The sequence below is a fragment of the Myripristis murdjan genome, chromosome 15 (genome assembly GCF_902150065.1).
Source record: "Myripristis murdjan chromosome 15, fMyrMur1.1, whole genome shotgun sequence".
Classification (NCBI taxonomy): Eukaryota; Metazoa; Chordata; class Actinopteri; order Holocentriformes; family Holocentridae; genus Myripristis; species Myripristis murdjan.
This window is the reverse complement of record NC_043994.1, coordinates 19,897,380-19,916,085: the sequence shown is the minus strand read 5'-3', so window position 1 is coordinate 19,916,085 and position 18,706 is coordinate 19,897,380. Positions and strand designations below refer to the sequence as shown.

Here is an 18,706-nt window from a genome sequence, read left to right as displayed (position 1 = left end):
AAACTTTTTAAACAACCCCTAGGGGGCCCTGGACCCCACTCAGAGATCCCACCAGTGCAGGCCTCTGGCATGGACCTGGGCCAGGTCTTTGAGGTGTCATGTCTTTCATATCAACAGCTAGGATTGCTGATTTAAAAACAAACAGGCAGACAGGATGACTTATTCTGAGGTCACCAGGAGGTTGGAGAAAATCCTGCCTCTCCCAAAGAAAGGTTACCTCAAGGAAATGAACTGTTGTTTAAATGTATTGAGAGAATAAATATCTTTAGACATTTTATTTAGGTATGTGAGGCATTGCAAAAGCCTTGTGTGTGTCACATTTCAGTTTTGTTTGTGCTAGGACCAGTCTTACAATTTAACTCTTTACTCATTTTTTTAAATCAGCATTCAGCACCATTCAATCTGAGGGGATGATCACATAAGCTGCACATTCGACCTCAATGCTGTCTCACAGTCAAGTTAACTTAACCTCTGTCTGCTCCAAGCTTCACAGTCTATAGTCTTGACTGGAAAATTTTGAAATTATTTTATATGGCTGAAAACACTTTCCTCAATGGCGAGTTGTTTTGAGATTCCCAGGTCAGGATATAGGTCGGGCCTACTGTATGCAGAGTGTTGACATCATATTTGTATTAGGCTGACATAAGGTCGATTGGAGGCTGTTGCGGGATATGGTAGGGGGGGTTTGCGCTCCGTATTGCGCAATCCTTGATTGGCATGCTCTCCCCTAGGGGAGGAGTTACCAGCGCGTCTCTTTGGGAAACGGTGGCTACTGCTCTCTCTCTCTCTCCTTCACACTAACTGGAGGCACAACTACCTTCTTCACCGGCCTCAACTTCATTTTCAAGGTAAGTAGAGCTAAACAAATAGAGAAGTCATGTTACATTGTTTGCCTTGTTGCAATGAAAAGGTCAAATCGATGCGGCCAATGCTTTGTGTTATACACAGTAGCCATGATAATAAGGAAAATCTGCAGCTTTATTGTTTGATTTAATTATTTAGGCCTATGTGAGGTAGATATGACAGTTGGCATTTCTTTAGGCAAAATTAACACGCTTCAGATGCAGCCTATCACCACACATGAGGACAGTGAGCCTGTTTGCCTAGTTGGTAATCATTCGAGAAGCAGTGTTTTTCCTAACTTAGTGGATTGTGTTGATTGCACCCCTGAATTAGAACAAATCTTAACGCTTAACGAAATCCCCCCCCCAAACAGTGTAGTGTAAATTGAACTTTAAAAACGAGTGGACATTAGGCCTGCTGCTCATGTCTGAAAGTCTATAAAAGGAACGTCATGGGTGAGCCATCCAACGTTACTATTCCTGGACAAGCTGCTGATAAACTGTGACAGATGCACAGAGAGGAATGTTGACGCATGTTGACTTGCTCCAGCATCACTTATCTGACACGTTTTCCAAGGTGTGAATGTCTATTTAGTATTACCAGAGTATCTAAACTAAAAAAAAGAAAAGAAAAGAAAGAAAGAAAGAAAGAATGCAACTTTTAGAATAATAAATTAGAATAACTTAAATTGTCAGATAGGTTTATCCAAGTATAATTTAAATGCAGAAATTTGTCATTGTGATTGGCACTGAGGAAGCAAAAGCTTAGGAGTTTTGCAAATACTGAAAAACTTATGAGGAGGACAACAGGACCTGACTCATAATCCAAATTAACAGTTCACGACTTGCTATGGAGACAATACATAATCTATAAACTCATTTTAATATACATGCGTTATTAAACTATATCCCAGTGCCATGAATATGCCACACTCTGTTTTCTAAGCAATGGCAATGGTGTGACTAGATTAAATATAGGCAAATTCTTTGAGACATTTATATCTGTCACAGGTTATATCTGTTACAATTTAACAATAGCATGCCACTCTATCTGTCAGACTGACACTTGTGCATTGACTTTTATGCATCATCTTCAAGCCATAATGAGTTTTTCAACATCTGATGTGTTTTAATTTTACTTTCAGAAGGTCTGGGCTGTGTTCTGCTGCAACAGCCATGGCTCCCAAAAAGAACAAGACGACCAAAAAGAGCAAAGGAGACATAAATGAAATGACCATAATGGTGGAGGACAGCCCCATCAACAAGATCAACGGGCTGAACACGTTGTTAGAAGGAGGAAATGGCTTTAACTGCATCTCGACTGAAGTTACAGATTCTGTGTATGCTCCCAACCTCCTGGAGGGTTTGAGCAGCATGAGGCACGACAGCTTCCTGTGTGATCTAACTGTCGCCACCAAGTCCAAGTCTTTCGATGTCCACAAGGTGGTCATGGCCTCGTGCAGCGAGTATATTCGAAACATCTTGAAGAAGGATTCATCCCTCCAGAAGATTGACCTCAACGATCTTTCACCCGTAGGCCTTGCCACAGCAATCACATATGCATACTCTGGAAAGCTTACCCTGTCACTGTACAGCATTGGCAGCACTATTGCTGCAGCCATGCTGTTGCAGATTGGCACTCTGGTGAAGATGTGCAGTGATTTCCTCATGCAGGAGCTCAGTGTGGAGAACTGCATGTATGTGGTCAATATTGCTGAAACCTATGACCTGAAAGAAACGAAGGAGGCGGCGCAGAAGTTCATGCGGGAGAACTTCATTGAGTTTTCTGAGATGGAGCAGTTCCTGAAGCTTACCTATGAGCAGATCAGTGATTTCCTCTCTGATGATTCCCTGCAGCTACCCTCTGAGATCACAGCCTTCCAGATAGCTATGAAATGGTTGGACTTTGATGAGAAGAGGTTGAAGTATGCAGCAGATCTTCTAACTCACATCCGCTTCGGCACAATTTCTGCCCAAGACCTGGTCAATCATGTCCAGAATGTACCCAGAATGATGCAAGACCCTGAGTGCCACCGTCTCCTAGTTGATGCCATGAATTACCATCTGCTGCCATACCAACAGAATATCCTTCAGTCACGCAGAACAAAGGTACGCGGCGGCCTCAGAGTGATGCTCACAGTTGGTGGACGCCCAGCCTTGACAGAGAAGTCACTTAGCAAAGACGTTCTCTACAGGGATGCTGACAACGTGTGGAATAAACTGACAGAAATGCCAGCTAAGAGCTTCAATCAGTGTGTGGCCGTCTTGGACGGCTTCCTGTATGTGGCAGGTGGTGAAGACCAGAACGATGCAAGGAACCAGGCTAAACATGCTGTTAGCAACTTCTGCAGGTAAGGATTTATTTGGGTTATTCAGCATTGTTTAATATTATTTTGTGTAATTTAAAACTAAGTGCCAGTACCCCTTACTTATATTGTATCTCTTTAGGTACGATCCCCGGTTCAACACTTGGATTCATCTGAATAACATGATCCAGAAGCGCACCCACTTCAGTCTCAACACCTTCAACGGCCTCTTGTTTGCCATTGGAGGTCGTAACGCTGATGGTTGTCAGGCCTCGGTGGAGTGTTACGTCCCCTCTTCCAACCAGTGGCAGATGAAAGCTCCAATGGAGGTGGCCCGCTGCTGCCATGCCAGCTCCGTCATCGATGGCAAGATCCTTGTATCCGGAGGTTATATCAACAATGCCTACTCCAGAGCTGTGTGCTCTTATGACCCCTCCACTGACACCTGGCAGGATAAGAATAGTTTGAGCACGCCTAGGGGTTGGCACTGCGCCGCAACTGTGGGAGACCGTGCCTATGTCATCGGTGGCAGCCAGTTAGGAGGTCGAGGGGAGAGGGTAGATGTCCTAGCAGTTGAAAGTTACAATCCTCATAACGGGCAATGGAGCTACTGCGCCCCTCTTCACACGGGGGTGAGCACTGCTGGTGTCGCCATTTTGAACAGCAAGATCTATCTCCTCGGAGGCTGGAATGAGGTTGAGAAGAAGTACAAGAAATGCATTCAGGCTTACAACCCTGATCTCAATGAATGGACTGAGGATGAGGAGTTGCCAGAAGCTACAGTCGGCATCTCATGTTGTGTCGTCACCATACCCACACGGAAAACACGAGAGTCTAGAGCCAGTTCAGTTTCCTCTGCACCAGTCAGTATATAAGCATTCAGATGATGTAGTTTACATGCCTGAAGGCCTCCAGCTTGTCTGATGCATAAATCTTCTAAATTCTACCAATGGTCCCTTTTTCAAGGGTGAAGATATTTATAGATGTTCTTATTTTACATGATCAACTTTTTCAGTTAAACAGAAAGATAAATAAATGCAAATGTCACAAGAAACTTGAGAGATTAAAGTAGTCAAATTAGTATTTCTTCAAAAAAATTCTTGTTTTCAAATGGAAGCAAATGTTTGAATTTTTTTTTTAAAAAAAAAGACAATTAGAAATGTTGATGTTAAGTTCCAGTGGGCATAATGAAGGGAACACTGTGCAAAATGTTATGTCTGATTTCATTCATGTCCGATAACAATTATGACACTATGGTGATGTAAAGTTATGCAAAGTTATTTCATTGTCATAATTAGACTTAAATTTCTTTTGGGGCCAAATAATTTGGGATAATTTCAGTTCTTTAAAACTCCAGTGGAATTTAGACCACAATTTGTTAAGTGCAGATGCAAAATCAGTCTCTCTTACTGAACTTAAGCTATAATGCCACTGTCTTGATAGTCCAGTGTCAAGGAATTATTCACACTTGTGTTGAAAACCAACTAAAGCTAGTTTGTTGCAAACTTTCCTGTAGCAACTACAGCGACTGTGATTCTCAGACACTTGAATAGAATACTGCCATTCACATATGTCAAACAGGTTAAATCCCATTTCTTGGTGGGAAGTGTATTTAGTTAAGGAATGATAAAAGCTGGGGCTGGAATGAGCAAAGTCAGACTTCAAAATGGCAGCACCTACCAGGAGTAGGTGCTTTTGGGTTCGTGCTACTCCTAACACACAGCACGGTAGAGCCACAGATCCTCTACATGCATCTCTGTACAGTACAGACTTGATTCATAAGTTGTTGTGCGATTACCATGACACTCCATGTGAAGAAATCGGATATGTTGGGAAAATGTTGGAATGATGAGGACTGAATGGGTATAGATGTGTCAGTACTACATTGTTTTGTATAAAAAAATAACAAAAAAAGTGAACTTGGGAATAAAGCCATGAGCCTGAGCTTTTATGGAGGGTGGTACTCACAAATTCCCTGACTGCTCATGTTTTTGAATTTTTTTGTTTGTTTTTAAATTAAAGAGTTGAAGTGTACATCCAATTGATCTGTGGTCATTTATTCAAACCCTAAATCATTAAGCTTTCGATTCTATGTAAAATGAAAGATTTCACTAAAATGAAGGAGACATATTAATTATATACTATTCATATATGATGTAGTTTGCAATGTTCGTAGAAAATATATCATCACCCCTCTGTTTTTTTTCTCCTTTGGGGAGTTAACGAAATGGCCACATATCTACAAATGGTGGCAACAGGGTTTGTAGTAATTGCTGTTTACATACCCGTGTCACAGTGCAAAAGGTCACCAGGCTAAGAAAGAAATGTCACTGTCAAGACTGAAGTTTACCGATTTGACTGGTGAGGAAGAGGTGGAGAAAAAAGCTTTCTGTTCACTGCACTGTGTACAAGCCAGGAGGAAAAGCTGGCGTCAGTCTATAATCTTCACACTCCTACCAAAAAATCTATACAGAGGAAATACTTTTGTCCTGAGATGTGAACATATGACATCACCTCCACATTGATTACATCTGGCTGTAGAAACTGGTGCTCAGAGACTCATGAATTGGTACAGCTATCACATACCCAGTTGGCATATACAAGGGGAGGGAATTATGGTATTTGCAAGCCATAACCAAAGGAATCTGAGAGAATAACTTAAAATTCAATTTTCCAGCCTAATTCTCAATGGCTTTAAGCAGATAAACTTGCAGCTATTACCTACAGTAGCTATACATCAGCTGTTCTCAAACTTTGTGGTGTCAAGGACCCTGAAATTAATACTCATCAGGCCGCGGATCTGTATTTGATAACATGTAGTCTCTGGGATCCCCATCTGAATAGTTTTAGTTATCCCAGAAGTCTGTACTGCAGACAGTCAGATTAACAGTGAAGAGTGTGGAACCTACTAAAAGAATAGTCATTCTTGCAAAAATTTGGCATAATAGTGAAATTAAAATATTTCCCATTTTTCTGGGCACCCTCTAAAGGACCCCTGGGGTTCCCTGGAGTACCAGCTGCTGAGGTCCAAGTTGAGAAAGTTGTTATATGTAAGCAAAGCAGTTGATGTATCTGCAGAACATCCTGTCAGTGAACACAATAGATTATGAAGATTTCAACAGAGTAATGATTCATTTTACCAGAAACCTTGGCTTTGTGAGGAGGGCAAGTCTCTGGCCACTTATGATGCCCTAAAATAAAAGAAATTAAAATCACAAAATCATGTTTAAAGCATGGAGCACTTGCCAAAGTCATGCATAAATTAGTTATCGTCTTAAAAGTGACATGTAGTAGATGTTTTTAGTATACACTGGTCTACAAGCCCAGTAAATGGAGAATTATATTTTCTATTCCCAAAATTGCTATTGTTTTGTGCTGTCTTTTACATATAAGTAAAAAAAATTGTATTGAATATATTTTGTTTTATTTTCTATATGTTTTTGGTTGTTTTTCTCCTCCCACAGGTTTTCTAAGATGAAAAGGAAAAAAGGCAATGTTTGAACTGTTTGGACTGACATCATGTAGTTACTGTGCTACCACTTGTCAGAGCTACCAGTCAAAGCTAACCTAAAGGTTTTTGTTATTCATTACAAAAAACCCATCACTGTAAATCACTGTAAATCATATTGGCTCTCATGGCTTATTTCTCATGTTTAGGAGCTTTCTGCTGCAGTTTTACTCTCTGTGCTTGTGCTGGTTTGTGGATTCTCCATTGAGCTTTTCTATACAACAAAAAGCTTGGATCAGTGTGATTAGGACTCACAATTCTGTCACCATCCCTACTGTTTTGCATACAGCCATGAATTCATGGTGGACAAGGTGCACTAAAACACTGCCAGAGCACAAAGTACAGTTTGAAAATTACTGTAGAGACCTATTATCTCATTAACCTGTACTTGGTAAGATAAGTAGGCACGCCAAATAAGATAGGTACTATGCAGTTTGAAATGAGAGGGCACACCACCTTGTTTATTTATGTTAAGGGTTAAGCTGAGGAAGGATAAAAACCCATATAACCTATAGAATTAAACACTTTTAATTATGGTTTATGATGGGCTAAAAGAGTTGCCCTGAACTCCTGAGGCATTTTTGAGCTATATTCCTATGAGAATTGAGTGTCAATCACCATTCCTACCACATCATAATAACAAGGTGGGGTGCCCTCCCTTTGGAAACTGCACAGTCCGCCTGCGATGAGACAGAACAAGGCTGACGTGCAGATGTAAACTCATAAACCTTCTGCTTTGCATGCAGACATAGAGAGAGCGCCCACAGTGTTGCAGTTTCAGTGAACAAAGCAGTGACTGTGCAGCCCTGTGGATGTGTAGTCCAGGGTTTCTTCCATCACAGCCTGTCCACATTACACATAGCTCACATGAGTCACTTCCTTTGTAAATATTGCAATGTCATCATTACTTTCTTTTTTCTTCTTCCTTTGTTTTGATGTCATGCTGCTTTCAAGGGCTCTACGTAAGATGTAATTCCTGCAAGGAGCTGTGCATGATACAACAGGCATGTAATTATTCATGCTTCATGAATTAATACCCTATCAGCTGTTGCCACAACAGCAATGTTATTAAATGTCAGTGTATCATAAACTTTACCACTTCAGCAGCAAGATTATTATAGTTAACTAAAACTAAACTCAAAACTACAACTAGGTGACAAAAAATAGTTTACTCAAATGGAAATAAAAACTAGACATTAGAAATCTGAAATTATATTGTGTACTTACAAAATTAACAAACAGAATAACCCGTTTGTAGTTTTAGTCTTTGTTAATTTAATCAAATTGTTATTATAATAACCTTGTTGCCAAAGGGGTAAAAGTAGGATACAGACACTTAATAAAGTGGAAGTCGTGGCAAAAATAGTCTTTGTTTATTTAGTCAAATTTGTCAACACAACCATGCCTGGGAATCAGCTGTCTTCACAAAGTAGTGTGCTTGGACCGTAGTACCTGTTCTGAGCTTCCTAAATGCTGCCCATGAGAAACACCCCCATATTGTGGGGGGAAAAAAAAAAAAAATAATAAATAATAATAATATATATATATATATATATATATATATATATATATATATATATATATATATATAATGCTGAAACTAATAAAAACTAAACTAAAACAAGAGTTTTAAAGAATAAAAACAAACGGAAATGAGCAAACCTATACTAAAAACTAAGTGAAACTAAACTGAATCGAAAACAAAAAATAAAAACGAACTAACAAAGAAAAACAAATCGCTACCACATACAAAAACTGCACTAACCCCGTTCAGCAGTCGCGGTACTTGTAATGGCTGGCTTGCTGGTGTACGGCGTGCTCTGCATTCCGCGGTTTCCGCCGGCACCTGAAGGCAGCACCGGTACCTGCGCCTCCTCTGCGTCCACCTGACACTGACTGTAGGAGGAGCGCGAGGAATGCTGAGTCATGAAGTGACGCGCCTCCGCCTGACAACGTCACGTGTGCGGGGCAGGCAGCGTAAAGCCAGCAGGGGGTTACAGACAGCTGCCACTTTGAACACAGACACGCTTACAGCTACCGGCGGCCCTGCTGGCTCACCCCACCGCGGAACTACACGTTGATGGTTGTTGTTTCCAGCCGTGCTCGGGGATCGGCCGGGGTCTTCTGTGGAGTGTATAGGGGTGTGTGTTGCTTGCTAACCACGCATTAGCAAGTGATGTGCAAGGGGCCTTCCACTTGATAGCGTCTCCAGCCAGACACGCCGCGCAGCAGCAGCAGCCAGACACCGTGGGACGTGGGCCGGTGTGCTTTCAGACAGACAGCACCTCCAGGACGTCGTGTCTGTCGCTCGCCCGGACACAGACTTGATGCTAGCCCCGCTTGCGTTTGGGCACACTAGCTAGCTAGCTAACGCTCAACAAGTGAGTTAAAAGCAGCCAGCAAAAGACACCCCCTCCCTCCTCTCTCTCTCTCTCTCTCTCCTCTCCTCTCTCTCCTCTCTTCTCTCTCTCTCTCTCTCTCTTTCTCAGCCCGTCTAGTGTTAACAGCGCTGTCTGTGAAATGGGCTTACTGTCACAAGGGTCGCCGCTCAACTGGGAAGAAACCAAGAAGTATGCTGACCATATCCGAAAGCATGGCATCATCCAGTTCCTCAATATCTACAACAAGGTGAAGGATCGGCAGAAGGATGTGTTGAAATGGGGGGATGAGGTAAGAGAAAAAAAACACACACACAAGGACAAGAAAAACGGGTTGCACAGTGTGTTTTGCTACTGTCTTCCGCCTAGATAGATGAGAGGTTTTGATGTTGATGGGTTTCGACTTGATGGTACATGTGCAGTGACCATGTGCACTGGACTGAGATCAATAAGAGGAGTACATCACAGTTAATCTCACTCAAATTGCACTGAAAGTCTAAATACATATTATATCTCTAATCATAAATATTTGCCCTTGCACACTCATGGTAGACTTGTACATATTCTCATGAAATCCTAGTTCTGAGTCACTTTTACTCTTTTGGTTGAGCAGACATTGGTCACTCCTTTTTCTGTTATTAGCATATAAATATATTAGGGTTGCAAATATGGACAAAATTTCATACTTTTATATTTTTGCCAAATATCTCAGTAGCTATACAATAGATGATATGACAGTCAGTTCACACTTAATTGAAATTTTAAGTGTAGCAACGGTGAAAATTAAGCATTCTTCATCAAAACAACTCATCCATATTGTTTTTGTTTTACATATTAATATCATCCATGTTTACAAATAACAATATAACAAGATATAGTTCTTAGCCAGTTTTACTGTTTCGGTTGACTGGTTATTGGTCACTCCTGTTTTTATAATTTGCAAATAAATATGGCACTATGCGTTATAGATATCATGTCATTTACCTGTGTCAGTTTGTAGTATAAATGTTTTTTAAGTTAAAAATTTTCCTGACTAGAAAGAAACACAGACACTTCTTCAGCAATGAACAGCTGCTAATGCTTATTCAAGCGATATATACTTAAACTAGTATCTTTTATAAACAGTTCATAAAATATGACTAGTTAATGGATAGTAGCAACTCTTTTTAGTTTGTAGTTGTGTTTTTTTTGTTTGGTTTTTTTACAAGCAAATACATGTAATAAACATTTAAGCAAAGCATCATATAGTGTGTTCAAACATGTCTGAAAGTTGCATACCAGTGTGACTTTTTTTTTTTTTTGTCTACCAGTCCATAAAATTTCAGTGTGCCTCAGCTCAAGCAAAATGTTTTCTAACAATGTGGAATGTTGTTGTTATAGATTAATCCCTCTTTCAGACAGGGGATTACAGGGGAGCGGAGTCAAAGTCAAGGAAACATAACTGATGAATTGGAATTGATGTGATGGTGGCCCTTTTTTTTTTTTGATCCTGAACATATTGGTTTGTGCTATAGGCTGTGCTATAGCCTAATTAACACCACCCGTTGGAGCTCAAAAGTGGAATATCGATTAACAGCTGAAATTCCTGCATGCACAAGGTTTAAAGGTGTAAAAGAAAAAGCTGCAGAGTAATTGGACTGGAGCCGGATTGACAAAGCGCCTTTATTTATTTTATTTTTTTCCCTTATTTTCTTTTAGGTTGAGTACATGTTGATTGAAATGGATGACAAAAACGAGAAGGTCCGTGTGGTCCTGAATGGAGGAGAAGTTTTGGAAACTCTTCAAGACAAAGGTGAAAAGACGAACCCCAAGTAAGTAAGCTTCACAAGTCGCTGGAAGTTGAGCAGAGTATATTGTGCAACATTTGAACTAGCTCTGTCTATACAATCCCGACCTAAATGAAGAAACATGAAATTTACGCAGATAATCTTTTTTTTTTTTTTTTTTATCAGATTGATTATTATTTTGTTTCCAGTTAACTCATTGCTTTTATCTTTCTGTTTTTTATACTTTTTAACATCATCAATGCTTCAAATTACAGTTTTCTGGTTTCTGTCTTTGGATGGGTGGAGTTGTTTATATCCACAAATACTGATTTGACTGCCCTGAACCAATAGTCCATAATGAGTTTTTAAACTGAATGGCATTTTAAATGTTCCGTTCATATCAAAGGGTTTGGCTTTCAGTCTGTTTACTCAGGAGGAAAGAACGCTGCCTGTATTGATTTTTAGGACACTATCAGCCCTTTTCAGATTTCGCTTTTATTTGCACTTTTTGATCAGAGGGAGCCGTCACATTGAGTGTCAAAGAATGCCAAATTTAAACTTAGGGCTAAACGTTATATACACAAAGTAAAGACAATTATAGACTTAGATCAACAGGCGTCACATACACACACACACACTGTTTCCACACTCTCTAAACAGTTTGTGCTATTGTGGGGTCAAGAACAAATGTTTGGCTAAATGGAATGTGCAGGCTATAGTGTCGAGTAATGCTGTAGTATTAGTGTGTACTGTAGAGTATGTAAAAGGGCATCCTTGTTCCTTTGATGTGAAACCGGTTTTGCATTCAGTGTGTAGGTTGTCACACTTTGAATAATTCAGTTCTATCAGTGTGATCTATAGCTTTGTTGCTGTATTGCAAAGCCTTATATTTTTCATAACACGCAATAACATGTGAGCACATGTCCACACATGCACACGACACAAAGCATGAACGCAGCACTACTCCCTATACACATTGCATGAGTATTTAAATACATTTCTTTACAATGCTTATTTTCCTGATAATTTTCTCAAAGCGTCACAATGCTGCTGCATCCACAGTTAGCGGCAGATTTACTTACAAAGGCTTGCATTATGTTAAATAACATGTTTTATCATCAGCATGTTTTTTCCTTTATAATAGAGAAGAGATAGTGATAAACAAATGTGCCTTGTTCAGCTAGTTGGGTCTGTTTCTTGACACTCCAGTCCTCAAAATACCTGAAATGTTCAGATAATTTTTTGTTTTCTTCCTCTAAAGACATTTGTGTGAGATAACTGCCCAGAAGTCATCCCAGGAGTGCGTTTGGCATGTTAATGGTCGGAAGATATCCTCAGGATATGAAAGAGGAATTCTCTGCAGGCTGTGTGAACATGTTTGTACAAATGCGCGAGTGTTATGCTTGCCCGCTGTACATGACGTCGGTCTAAATCTGTGGAGCCAACTTCACCCTGGGGAAATACCAACGGCAGTGGGAATAGTGGAGCCGATGCATTCCTCATTACTGCCTCTCTGTCGCACACACCGAAGAGCATGCTTCGGCAAGAGCCACAGAGTCATTGCGTTCCCTTTTTTATCTTGTCCAGCATACAATAAAATGAAACCAAACAATGGGCAGTGTGTTTATTTAATTGGAAAAGTTGATGTGATAAGAAGTGCAGAGACTGTAACCCTTTCTTTACAGCCTGGTTCCTTGCTGACCTCTAAAAGTTGAACCTCATTGTTTTCATAATGTTTTTTTTTTTTTTTTTTCTTTGTTTCTTTTTGCAGCCACCCTACCCTCTGGAGACCAGAGTATGGCAGCTACATGATTGAAGGCACCCCGGGCCAGCCGTACGGCGGGACGATGTCGGAGTTCAACACGGTGGAGGGTAACATGGGGAAGCGCCGGCGAGAGGCCTCCTCCGTGCTGAATGAGAATGAAACTCTCTGCACCATCACCTCATTCCCGAGGTAGCAGACGTGGCGTTTGTCAGTCTGACAGATGATACTAACCTGAAATGACACCAGAGTTCAATTGAATCAAGTGGAAATGGTGTTTTATCACACATGACAGTATGATCTCTGTTAATCTTGTTTTAGGTTAGGTTGCCCAGGCTTCACCCAACCAGAGTACCAACCAACTCCTGTGGAAAAGGGAGTGTCCAAGTCTCTGTTTTTCCCAGATGAAGCCATCAACAGACACCCGAGGTTCAGGTAAGGCTTCGCGGTCGTCACTTTATGGAACCATGTTTACCCGCTGAAATATGATTGCAATGGCCGCCGATTTGCCGGTAAATGCAAGCACACATTTATAATGATAAATAAAACAGTCCAAAATGATCAACTTTGTAAGAAAGAAAAAGAAGAGCATTGATAATGTGGGTGTTTCAACCCAAAATGTAAATATGAAAATTGAGGGATTTTGATTATATGTTGTGAAATCTTTATTACTCCCCATGATTTGCCACATGGTTTGTTGCAAAGTAAACAGTGGGTAGGCTAAATTGTAGTTAACGGGCCAGACATTCAAATTCACTGGTTGTGATCCTTTTAGGGTTTGGCTCTCCATGGATGACAGAAGTTACTACAAAACAAACTCCACAATGCTCCTTCATTTTCTGTCACCAGCCACCCTGTAAACTTGTCATTTTAAAGTACAACTACTTGAAATCACTGTCTGATTTGTCTTTTTGGTTCCAAAACCTTTCATTGCTGACACTTTGTGTGTGTGTGTGTGTGTGTGTGTGTGTGTGTGTGTGTGTGTGTGTGTGTGTACATCTATTTTTCTTTATCAGCACCCTTACCAGAAACATACGTCACAGAAGAGGAGAGAAAGTTGTGATCAATGTGCCAAGTAAGTTCTGATGAAAGTAAAAACAAAACCTTTAATAAGGAAACTGTAATTTACTGTGAGAAATTCCACTTAACTTTTTTTTTTTTTTTTGCGTGTGTTCACACCTCTGTGCACGTGATCAACCGTGACTTGCACATATTCAGTATCTGCTGATTCAGTCGTAAAATTTGTCAGTCTTTTTTTTGTTCCTTTTTTCTTTCCTTTTTTATTATTTATTTTGTCATCTGTGTAATCACTTGTACTGTTTCATACACTTGTTACTGTGCTCCATATGATGTATATATGAATAAATAAATAAAATTATTCACAGTGACATTTAAGTGTGCTCAAAACGTTGTTGTGGTGTATAAAAAATTAAAAATGGAACCCTGCAGTGTGCAAGTTTTGTTTCCTTTTCATTATTTCAAGGACGGAGGACGTTCAGTTCAGCACCTGGCCATAGTTGTTGGTCAGATGTGCAAGTTCACCTCTTACTTTTAAAAACGTGAACTTTACTGTCATCAAAATTGCACATGGTGCTGCAGATGTGGCCTTCGCCACCTGTAACTGCAGGCTGAGGCTGGACGTTTAAAGCATTTCATTAGCCTCTGAGATTGAATGATGGCAGAAATCAGATGTTATTATGTTGCCCTTTTATATTTCAGTCTTCAAAGACAAGTGCACTCCGTCTCCATTTGTGGAGACATTTCCTGAGGATGACGGGGAAGCAGCCCGGGCAGCTCTCCCAGACCACATCTATATGGACGCCATGGGCTTCGGGATGGGCAACTGCTGCCTTCAGGTGTGCATAAACAGACCAGTGTGGTAATGTAGCGATCACCAGGAGAAACAATCATCTCCTGTGAAGTTTGTTATTTTCAGTCAGTGATGAAAACATGTGGTGACGAAATCCTCTGCAGTGTTTTTAGTCATGATCACAACTTTATAGTCTTAATGAGTCATTTTTAAATGTACTTCAACCCCTTTTTTATTATGCTTTGGCAGGTGACATTCCAAGCTTGCAGCATTGATGAGGCAAGGTACCTTTATGACCAGCTTGCGACATTTTGCCCAATAGTGGTAAGTATATAAACACAGGTTGTGGTCATAATATGTTATTGAATTAGGATTACTTTTTATGATGTTTTCTTCCACTTGGTTACCCTGCATTTATTTTAATTTGATAGTTTTCTGGCAGTGACTGACAATTTTGTGCAATTGTGTGAAACTTTTTGTGCTGTGTACAGATGGCTCTGAGCGCTGCCTCACCCTTCTACAGAGGCTATGTGTCGGATATTGATTGTCGCTGGGGAGTTATTTCTGCCTCTGTGGATGACCGGACACCAGAGGAGAGGGGGCTGAAGGTGAGCAGGTGGAACTGGAGAAACAGGTCCCCCCCCCCCCAAAATCTCCTTAAAGTGGCCTTTTTGATGACCATGAAAATGTCTTCTCTGTCTGCAGCCTCTGAAAAACAACAAATACCGAATCTTCAAATCAAGATACGATTCAATTGACAGCTACCTGTCTAGTTGTGGTGAGAAGTACAACGACATTGATCTGACAATAGACGAGGAGATCTACAAGCAACTGCTGGCTGCAGGTACTTTAGTTTGGAAATAAATTTAACACTGATAATGACAAAACAAGTTGCAAACGAGATGAGCATAAGAGCCATGCTGTAACATGTAATGAATTGAACTTATTGTGGAAACAGACCTGCCTAATGAAACAAAGTATGTAAAAAAGTATTCAACTCACCTGATCCATTAACAGTTAAGAGTGAATAATCTGAGTTCTATGTGCAGGGATTGATAAGTTGCTGGCCCAACACATAGCCCACCTCTTCATCCGAGATCCACTTTCGGTCTTTGAGGAGAAAATACATCTCGACGATGAAAATGAGTCTGACCACTTCGAGGTGAGATGATCAGTCTTCACTGAGTAGTTTTCCTCTTATGAGGAAGACTGCCATTGTCAGAGAAGCATTATGTGTACATGAATGTTGAGTGGAATTCCCTTTAATTTCCTGCAGAACCTCCAGTCAACCAACTGGCAGACGATGAGGTTCAAACCACCACCTCCTAACTCTGATATCGGCTGGAGAGTTGAGTTTCGCCCCATGGAGGTAATCACCAAATGCATCACTCAAATATTGGGTATATATAACAGTGTATGCAATGGCGTGGTCTGTCACATGTGAAAAATGGTTATTCAGTGAGTGTGAAGTTTTATTTTGGATGTCTTATTTTTCTTAATCTTCCTTTTTTTTTGTTACAGGTGCAGCTAACTGATTTTGAAAACTCTGCGTATGTGGTCTTTGTTGTCCTGCTCACCAGAGTGATCTTGTCCTACAAACTGGATTTCCTAATCCCCTTGTCAAAGGTAACAACAGGCAGATGTTTGCAGTGTGGACATTTTTTAAGTAATTTATATTGGCACGTAGTAATGCATTTGATTTTAATTTTACAAGCACGATTACATTTGATGGTGTGGTTTGGTACCGTTGAGACATTTTACCATCAAAGTATATAGTTAAGGACAACCTTCTGACACAGAAAAATTGTCTTGCATCAGGTTGATGAAAACATGAAAGTTGCGCAGAAAAGAAATGCTGTCCAAGAGGGCCTGTTTTACTTCCGAAAGGACATCTTCAAAGGTTGGTATATTTAAAAAAATAAATAAAAAATACAGTGTTAAGTTGGGTTTTGTGGAGTGTGTTTGGGCAGTATTTAGCTGATGTCAGTGAATTGTTGCCCATAGGCTGTAACCCGGTCCTAGACGGTACCAATTCTGCTCAGAACGGTTTGGAGATTGATGGCACCAATGAGGAGTACACGCTGATGAGCATTGACACGATCATCAATGGAAAGGTGAATTACCATTTTACATGTAAGACTCTTTACTCACATTTTTATAAATTACATAACATACAACTGATTTTTCTTTTTATTACCAGGAGGGAGTTTTTCAAGGGTTAATCCCGATCCTTAACTGCTACCTGGAAAATATGGAAGTGGATGTCGACACCAGATGCACCATTCTGAACTACCTGAAGCTCATCAAGAAGCGTGCCTCAGGTATTTTAGCGCTAAAGCCGGGATAGTAAATTACTTGATTAGCCGTAACCAATATTTTTCTTATGTAACTACATCACTAATTCCTCATTTTGTGTATCCAACACAGGCGAGCTGATGACCATGGCCAAGTGGATGAGGGAGTTTGTTGCAAAGCACCCTCAGTACAAGCAGGACAGCGTCATAACTGACAAGATCAACTACGACCTCATCCAAAAGTGCGACAAAATCGCAAAAGGAGAAGAGCGATGCCCAGAGCTGATCGGCGACCCCGTCAATAGGTTCAAATAAAATGTACTGTACGAATGTGTTGTCACCATAACATACCCATCATCATGAAGGAAGACCAAACGTGTGGCCGGACAGAGAAAGTGGTCCAAAACAAACGGAGTTTTAAAAGAATGCAGAGCAGCACATGTCCATTGTAAGGAACACACCTGCATCCACGTTGTACATATATATACTGTATCAGATTTTTATGATCACAAGAGTATTTTAATAGGGTGAAAACATGCATAAAGCTGTGTAATAGTAAGCAGAGGTGTATATATTTTTCTCTGGTAAAATTTAAGCCTATCTGTGTGAGAATGTAAATGTAGAAAAGAGTTGTACAGTAGTTGGCTTTTAATCTTGTGTTCTGTAAATACTGTACTTCCCGCTCTTTAAAACATTAACATGGACATTTTCATCGCTGGGTATCCAGAGTCGCCTTGGAAGTTGTTAGAAATCTTTACATATTAAGAGACATGTTTGTTTTGCTGTGCTGATTTTTGTAGTAGGAATTTGGAAAAGTAGTGTTACATTGAAGTGGAGCTGGTGAATGATTGTTTGCAATGTCATGCTGCTTCAAATAAAACTGTACAGCATTGAACTCGCCAGCTCTGGTCCCTCATTGCTGTGTTAGACTGCTTATTATGTATTATGGAATTGTTTTTATTTAAAGGGGTTTATCATTTAAATGTTCTCATCAAGATATTTGAGATATTTGATAAGTGGTTTCAACATATTGTTTTGCGACACTAAATTCAGTACAATTTTAAAATGTATACATATATTGTTAACTTGGAATTGCATAGAGTAAAAGCAGCCATGCAGAGCTCGATATTGATTGTTCTCCCTGAACAACTCTTGAAATCCCACCAATTAGCTAGGTTTGCAGCATTTTAATTGACAGGCCTCCAGGAATGCCTCCAGTCAGCACATTTACATCATTTGAATGTGGGATGGGAGCCAAAGCTACATGCCAGCCAGGGTTCACTATTGTGACTATTCTTCATGAGTACTTTGGCTACTCATTTTCACCCCCAAAACATGTAAAATTTGTTGTTAAAATACAACTGAAGCATGTTTTTGGACATAGTAAGCTTATGCTAAGAATATAGTACACAACTACATATGAAAACTAGTATATGAAAAGCTTAAAGACTGATACTTTCACCTATTAAGAAGGTCAATGTGTTAACCACATAACTTCACCCATGAAGCTGGTGGAAAATAAAATGTCTTGCTCGATGGCACTTCAGCAGAGGCTTGAAACATTCTGCAATCATGAACTTTGCCTGCCATCTTTTAAAATATAGCCCCTATTATCAACCACATCATTCATCTTTAGTAATAATATTATTATCTGTAAGAATTCACCTGTTTAAGGATGGTTCCCTCTCACACTATTTGGTAAACAATGTCTGTAATGGTAAAGTAAAACGCAATGTGCCCTACCACGTTTTTTTGGCTCCATGCGCACTGACTGGTCATTTTTTGATCCACTAGATGGCGGTAACGAACCACGGCTTTACATAATAACTGAGCCGCTACATAAGAGCATCGCCCCACTGTGTCCTCTTGAACCAGATAATGATTATTCCTGGTACAGCCCTACACTGTGGACACAGACCACAGGAATCACATTGTAAAGTATGATATGCTTTAATAAGGCCTCCTTTAAAATAAAATGGTGCTTAAATGTCCCTAAGCTATTAGATTTCAAAGAAACATGTTAATTAGATAAATATTAAA

At 40.1% G+C, this 18,706-nt stretch overlaps 2 protein-coding genes across 3 annotated transcripts; both read left to right on the top strand.

The window, feature by feature from the left end:
* The first annotated feature begins 805 nt into the window (after positions 1 to 805).
* Positions 806 to 4,280, top strand: klhl31 (kelch-like family member 31). The gene is made up of 3 exons (XM_030070465.1): positions 806 to 848; positions 1,988 to 3,193; positions 3,291 to 4,280. The coding sequence occupies exons 2-3, from the start codon at positions 2,019 to 2,021 to the stop codon at positions 4,021 to 4,023; spliced, it is 1,908 nt and encodes a 635-aa protein (XP_029926325.1). The 5' UTR covers positions 806 to 848; positions 1,988 to 2,018; the 3' UTR covers positions 4,024 to 4,280.
* Positions 4,281 to 8,629: 4,349 nt separating this feature from the next.
* Positions 8,630 to 17,566, top strand: gclc (glutamate-cysteine ligase, catalytic subunit). Of its 2 annotated transcripts, XM_030070468.1 has the most exons (17): positions 8,630 to 9,067; positions 9,144 to 9,326; positions 10,733 to 10,845; positions 12,572 to 12,754; positions 12,884 to 12,997; positions 13,579 to 13,637; positions 14,282 to 14,418; positions 14,622 to 14,696; positions 14,864 to 14,980; positions 15,078 to 15,216; positions 15,422 to 15,534; positions 15,649 to 15,741; positions 15,894 to 15,998; positions 16,191 to 16,272; positions 16,377 to 16,486; positions 16,573 to 16,693; positions 16,800 to 16,981. In XM_030070468.1, the coding sequence occupies exons 2-17, from the start codon at positions 9,177 to 9,179 to the stop codon at positions 16,979 to 16,981; spliced, it is 1,893 nt and encodes a 630-aa protein (XP_029926328.1). In that variant the 5' UTR covers positions 8,630 to 9,067; positions 9,144 to 9,176. The 2 variants fall into 2 exon arrangements, with proteins under 2 accessions (XP_029926328.1, XP_029926326.1); XM_030070466.1 differs by lacking the exon at positions 8,630 to 9,067 and having other exon boundaries at positions 9,177 to 9,326; positions 16,800 to 17,566.
* Positions 17,567 to 18,706: the final 1,140 nt, after the last annotated feature.

Bases quoted from the DNA above. Each gene is read 5' to 3' on its own strand.
- klhl31 (XM_030070465.1), top strand. From the start codon at position 2,019: ATGGCTCCCAAAAAGAACAAGACGACCAAAAAGAGCAAAGGAGACATA. The intron at 3,194-3,290 runs GTAAGGATTTAT...GTATCTCTTTAG, and splicing joins GCTGTTAGCAACTTCTGCAG to GTACGATCCCCGGTTCAACA.
- gclc (XM_030070466.1), top strand. From the start codon at position 9,177: ATGGGCTTACTGTCACAAGGGTCGCCGCTCAACTGGGAAGAAACCAAG. The intron at 14,697-14,863 runs GTAAGTATATAA...TGCTGTGTACAG, and splicing joins CGACATTTTGCCCAATAGTG to ATGGCTCTGAGCGCTGCCTC. The intron at 16,694-16,799 runs GTATTTTAGCGC...TATCCAACACAG, and splicing joins CATCAAGAAGCGTGCCTCAG to GCGAGCTGATGACCATGGCC.